Below are 6,854 nucleotides of genomic sequence, written 5' to 3'. Positions count from 1 at the left end.
GCGAACCAGATCAAGGCAGCATCTAAAATGGAATAAATCTAAAAATCATGCAATATCACAAACTACTCACAGTTGCTGATGACCTGCCATTTACATGTGCTGAGAAAATCCACGTTATGCAGGCGAATCAAACAGCATAAACTAATGCTAGCAGGCGGAAAAGGAATCAAGATGAGGTGATTATTATTAGTTTCGCTTTGGCAGCAGGTCTTTCTTCATTAAATGATTAAGGTTAACTGCTATATGGCGTGAAGATATCTCTCTTGTGTAGGCCTCTGGCGTGGACTGCTCCGGTTAATGCGACAAGAGCGTAAAAAATGCACATCTGTATCGGAGCAGATCAAAGCGTTCAGAAGCTCACGCTCTTCGTGTGATTCGACGTCCCGCGTCTGGAGATTCCGAAAGAGGATCCAGATCCAGCAAACAGACTGAATTAAACAGCAGAGATCTTTTGAAATTATCTGCACAATGAAAAAAGAGCGAATCAGAATTGCATTAAAACCATATACAAAATACTCCAAAAATTTGGTGTCTTCATTTTAATTTAAATCTTAATTACATTTAATTGATCTATTTTTAGGTAAAGAAATCAGCATAAAATGCATTTATTATATTATAAGTGTTTAAGTATTAAATTCTGTAATATTGTAAATGCACCTTTTTCATATTATTACATCACATTTGGGCTCTGAATAATTGTTATGACTGAATATTTAAGCTATTTCAGGATCATATTTACACTCACTGCAGGTTTGGAAGAGTTTTGACTTGCTACAGATGAGCTTTCAGGAACATTCTGTGGAATGGCTGTTATCCCAACCTAGATGATGTTTTGAAACAATTACAATGGGTTTACTTTTTTCCCACCCGGTTGTGGAATATTAAACGAAACTTAATTTTCAGAATTACAGAAACGTTAGGAAAGATTTAAAATAAACCCGAGCCCTTTTATGAACATTCTAAAAAATCCTGAACAAATGCATCATGTTTTCACATAAATACAGAAACAGCTTTAATTGCTTTCCAACATTAATAAACAGCAAATCATCCTATAGCGATGATCTATTAAGGATACATGTGACACTGAAGAGTAATGATCCTAAAAATTCAGCTTAGCATGGCAGGAATAAACTACATTTTAAAATACATTTCAAAAAATAAAACAGTTATTTTAAATTGCCAATTAGTAAATAGTTTTACTCTATTTTGATCAAGTAAAAGGTAGCCTTTCTATTTTTTGAACATTTTTCCCTTTTGTGACCGTTTGATGCTCCCCATTATCGCGTAGCATTGTGTATGTGACCAAACTAACATGATCAAGCGATGAGCAATACATTTATTACAGTGTTCTTAAATCACGTAAAATGCTGAAATGAAGAGTTCATGTAATGAACCTTACTGTCAAAGATGTTACCTGTGGCTGCATCATCCTTTCAGACAGAATCTAGATTTCCTCTGTGCTTTCTGGTAGATGTTTCTGCTGACCTGAGGACTGTCAGACTGGAGTCGTTCATGTTCTGGTCAACGAGCAGTTTAGAAGGTAGAAAAGCGGGCTCACTTCCTCAGGCGGCTGCGTCTGAAGCTCTGCCTCCCGGCCAGTGTCTTCCCAAACACCTCGTGCCATTCCTGCTTGAGAAAACCTCCATCCTCCAGAAGGAACTGCTGCCCAGAATCTCATTCAACAAGCCGTCCTTCTCTGGCCGCGGAGAAAGCCTCGTCATTTCCTGTGCATACAGTGTCATGGTTAGGGACAGAACCACTTCATCTGCGGATAAAACTCAGCTTTTATAAAGCTTTTTACCTATTTTACTGCGAGCTTACTGCTCAGGTTTCTTCTTCAATTGAAATCAGGTCTGAAAAGAAAGATACTTAGGCGATTAGAGGGTTTACACCGTCAAACTACAATAAACAGAGACAGAGTAGCTCCTACACGTTTCATCTGTGCACTTCTGGCTCATCTCATCTTCTGCTTTGTATATGTTTCTTTGTTTACTTTTCTCTTTTTTGCAGCAGAGTCTGAACCCTGCGGTTTGGACACAGCAGATTTGTTGGACGTGCATCATAAAATCACTTGCTTGTGTGTCTAAATAGCAGGAATGGTATACTATCAATTACTTTTTTTTTTTATACAGATCTCAAGCAAAAGCCTATTATTTTGGGATGATTAATCAATAAACCTTGAGGTTTCTGTTGTGACATCTTGTTAATGCATTTATAAACTCTTGGCAACCTCAAAAGGATGTCTGTAAGAACTGAGATATCCAAATATAAAAAAAGCCCTGCCTTCTGAATGATAAATGGTAAAAAAAATATTATTTATATTTATTAAAATTAAATTACTTTTTATATTTTATATATTTTTAAAAATATAATTTATTTCTGTGATGCAAAGCTGAATTTTCCTCTTCAAGGTCACATGCAGAAATCGTTCTAATATGCCCAAGAAACAATTATTCTCACTGTGATTTATGATTCAACATTTATGCTTCCTTACAGTTGTAGAAAACTATGATAGTTCAAAAGAAATTTAATCAAAAGAAAATCGTTTTTTTAATTTAATGCATCTAAGTAATTAAAAAAATAATAATCTTACTAGATCCTAAACATTTGAAGTGTATTTTTTTCAATCCAAAATATATACTATTCAAAATAAATAAATAAACATATAAATAAATAACCAGTCTTAAGTTGCTGGGATATATTTGTAGCAATAGCCAACAATACATTGTATAGTCAAAATTACATATATTTTCTTTTATACCAAAATCATTTGGATATTAAAGTAAAGATCATGTTCCATGAAGATATTTTGCATTTTTAAAAACGTAGTTTTGATAAATATGTCATTGCTAAGAACTTCATTTGAAATATAAAAATAAACAGAATGATGCTTTCTTTTAAATTAAAAATATAGAAAAAACCTAAATCCTTTGGTTAGATTTTAAAAGTCAGAAATCTAACTCCAATGGAACCGACATATTTTAAGACAAAATAACAACCAAGAATAAGCAAACACTGTGATGAATAAATGTGGAATATTATCAAACTTGTATATAATCAGATTTGGTTCTTCTAAGCCCTCACCCCCAGAGCTGAAGCCTCATGAGTCTGGCAGCCTTTGAAGCTCCTCAAAAGGAATAGCAACCATAGTGTGAGAGGCTTTCTCCCAGAAATGTAGCAATGTAGTCTTGAAAGAATGAAAAGACATATTTATCTCCATGATGTGTCTTTGCAGGAGGCTTTATTCTGAGTCACCTTTAACAGTTAATTTAGATACAAAATAAAATGCATTTAATTGATAATAATTGAAAGAAATTTAAAAAGCATTTGCAACGCTCACTGATCAGCTAAATCACCTGATACGCTTGTCAGAACGCAGAGAGCAGATTACAGCGGCTGGCTCCGAGCAGATCAACCTTCTGACACACATCATTCTTCAGTTTGTCAAAACTCGCCTTGGTATGACGACCTGAGTCTGAACCTGAGGGATGAAAGAAGATGAAACCGCTGCCCATCAAAAACAACCGGCAGAAGAAAGAAGAGGTACAGCTGAACTGGGACGCTTCTGTGAAGACGCTCATGAGAACAATTAGAGAGCATTACTCCTTCTGCATGGAGAACGCTTTCCTACAGTCGCTGCCAGGCTGAGACTGACCTTACGGAACTTCTCCATCTGCTTGTGCGTGTCGGGGTCCAGCTCCTGAGAAATGTCCTTCATCCACAGCAGAGCTCCTCTGTACTCGGGTCCGTGACTGCTCCATCCTGTTCACCACCACGCGTGTCGGAAATGGCTTTGCCCGCAACGAAACGCTCCACCTCCTGATAAAGACGGCCCAGGGGACCTCGCCCAGCGCCTGCAGCCTGCAGGGAGAAACCAATGAACCAAACGGGTTAAGAAAGATCCAAACCGGTCGTATTTGATCGAAGCTTGAAGAGAGACCTTTGCTGTGAGGAGAAGCAGAGAGCTTTCCCAGTAGCTTGCATGATCTTTCCAGCGACTTTTTGTCCTGGAGAGCCTGTGAACGCAGGAACCGACCTGTGTCTATTCTCCCTGGGACAAAACTAAAAAAAGAGCATCACAATTTAGCCACATAAATACCATTTTGATTGAAATCTAGCTTTATGTTTAAAAGTTTTAACTGGACATTCCCAAAAATAAAGCTTCTAAATGTTTTTTTTTTTTTTTTTTTTGGAGAGACGCTATAGAAGAATCGTTTTGGGTTTAATATAACAAGTTTTAATTTAATAATATATTAACTTTAGGCGTAAATGTAATATCAAATAACATTAAAGTTAAAATTATAGTCAAGTATGTGTTTTAGCACGTAAATAAGTGTCATTTTTTAAGTATTAGAAAATATTATTTAAAATGTACTTAAAAGTAAAAAAACATTATTATATTATTAACAAGTATTTTAAAAATATACTTTTAAGACAGGAAGTACAATTATATTGCACATTTAATACAATTAAGCATTTTTTTAACAAGTGATCAATGAATATTAATAAACGTGAATTTTAGTGTACTCATCACATACATGACAGTTTTAAGTGTTATTTGAAGGGCACTTAAGTAAAGGCTCCAATTAAGTTTTTTTTTTTTTGCCATTGAAGGACCATTTAGTTTTCCCAAAGATCATTCCAGTGATCAGATCCAAGTGCAAAGACAATTTTAATAATCTAACAAGCATTATTTTTTCTACTATAAAGAACCTGTTAAGCATTTGGAGGGTGCTGTAGATGTGAAATAAAAGTAAGTCTCGCCTGATAATGTTTAAATGACAACTGAGTACCTTTAAGATACATTAATGTTAAGTGTAACATCATACAATAGATACTTTCAAGCACTTTAAAACAAGCTTAATTTTTAAGTATGACAAAATTATTAAAATTACAATAATGCAGTAGTTTTTACTTTGAAGTATATTTTAAGTAATTGTAATTTTAAAAAAGTAATTAAGCATTAAAAGTACACTTTTTGTGTGTTAAGTAACATGACATGTTATACTCTTGAAATACACTTTCAAGTGACCTTGGTATCATTTAGCATAGGGACCGGTTCTAGTTAACTAGTTGTTCGTATTATTAACATTAACTTTTTATTAGTGGCCATATTCTGCATTCCTAATTCTACTCAGTTACCTAAACTCAGCAACTACCTTATGAACTATTAATAAATATCAAGTTTAAAATGCAAAAGTACAAAAGTTGTAATGTGTGTTTTTTTAATAGTGACCTTGAAATAAAGTGTGATATTTTATTTCCCCAATATTATATTATCTGCAAGTATTATTTAATATACTTTTAATATCTGACGTACAATGAAGCTTTTTGCAAACGTGTGCATTGATGTTAATATTAATAAAATTGGCAGTTTACTCACAGCTGATTCTCCTTTGATACTGCTCGATCACCTTAGGAGCTCCATGCATGTTCTCTGTACTGAATGAAACACCTGAAGGGAAACGTGAAAACCCACATTCATCACCACGATCGTCTCATTCAGACCCAGAGGAAAGTTTGGACCGTCCCTCACCTCCAGTTTAGCGTCCAGATCAGCATCGGAAGCCACAACATGCTCATCCTCCTTCTTCCCTGTGACTTTGATCAGCGTCTGCTTGGTTTTTCCAGTACTTCTGCTGGAACTTAATGACCACGGAGGATTCTTGACTTTGGAGGAGGTGATCAAAATGAGAAAGCGCCTCTGCGAAAAAACATGACAAACCAATTACGAAAGCGCGCCTCGTTTGTTTTACAAGCTTGCTGTTTTATAATGAATGTCTGCATACTCACTGGTTCCCTTTATCCATGTTTGTCAGGTATCTGAAATGAAAATAATTTTTTTTTTATAGTTAACTGTCAAAAGTGTCACATTTAAAGGTGTAACTCTTTTGTTATAATTTATAGAAGATAATTAGCCATTGTGTTATTGGACACCTGCTAATGTTTATCATTGAAATAATACACTGAACATACAGGCCTCTTATTTCTCTCTCACGCACGTGCATTTTTATGCAGGAACGTATTATCTTTATCAATAAACCTAATTGATAACATCTACACTACAGAGCACACATCTCGCAATATTCAACTGTGTGTGATTCTCACGTCTCGTATTTCATTCGCCGCCGCACCAAAACAAATACTATACTGTCATTATGCGAAGCGCTACACTAAAAACAGGAAACGTCCTGTTTCTGATATAAAACAATAAACGGAGATATTGTGAGACTCACCTTATGAGCTTGGATCCCGGCGGCTGATATTTAAGACATGCTGTAATAAGAAAATAAAACGCTATATGTGCATCACTGCGCGCTGGGGTGCGCGTCCTTGCAGATGGAGTGGTGACGTCATGCGCGCTACCGCACGAGCGCACTGCGAACTGAGAGTGACATTTAGCGCAAAAAGGCAGGCACTTGAACGCGCCGATGTGATCGTTCTGAAAGAGTTTATGATATTATTATCACACTTTTTAGGTTTCGTAGTGTTTTTTAAAGACTATTTGTGTTTCTTTGTATCAGTATCCACCCGTGAGGCGCGTGAGGACGTTATCACGTGGGGCCTGTTACTTTCTAAGCGCTTGTTCGAAAAGACTAATCACAGTAGTTTGCGATTTTGTATGATTAGAGACGCTCGGGTGGAAAACAAATATTGTTTGCACTAAGAAATTGAAGCCTGTTATTAAATAAGCTTTAATGTAAAATATATAAATAAATGCAGTGCAGTAAATACTTACATGATGCACAGACGATACGATAAAAATGCATTTGTTTCGAAATATTGTAGTACGCTATAGCTCATTGAAATGATTTAGAACCTTAATGACCTTTTAGAAATGTAGAATGTCTGAT

General features: G+C 35.6%; 1 protein-coding gene across 1 annotated transcript; it reads right to left on the bottom strand.

The window, feature by feature from the left end:
- Positions 1-239: 239 nt before the first annotated feature.
- On the bottom strand, positions 240-5,787 carry ica1 (islet cell autoantigen 1). The gene is given in 21 exon segments (XM_043231833.1): positions 240-428; positions 746-820; positions 1,494-1,557; positions 1,589-1,653; positions 1,656-1,724; positions 1,822-1,853; positions 1,931-1,997; positions 2,000-2,023; positions 3,085-3,132; positions 3,134-3,187; positions 3,357-3,481; positions 3,652-3,742; positions 3,744-3,777; positions 3,779-3,847; positions 3,932-3,998; positions 4,001-4,047; positions 5,380-5,419; positions 5,422-5,455; positions 5,537-5,626; positions 5,628-5,702; positions 5,761-5,787. Coding segments are annotated over 21 exon segments (1,386 nt in total).
- Between the last annotated feature and the right edge of the window lie 1,067 nt (positions 5,788-6,854).

Source organism: Puntigrus tetrazona, unplaced genomic scaffold (genome assembly GCF_018831695.1).
Source record: "Puntigrus tetrazona isolate hp1 unplaced genomic scaffold, ASM1883169v1 S000000456, whole genome shotgun sequence".
NCBI lineage: Eukaryota > Metazoa > Chordata > Actinopteri > Cypriniformes > Cyprinidae > Puntigrus > Puntigrus tetrazona.
The sequence above is the reverse complement of the archived record's forward strand: the minus strand, read 5'-3'. Positions and strand labels throughout refer to the sequence as shown.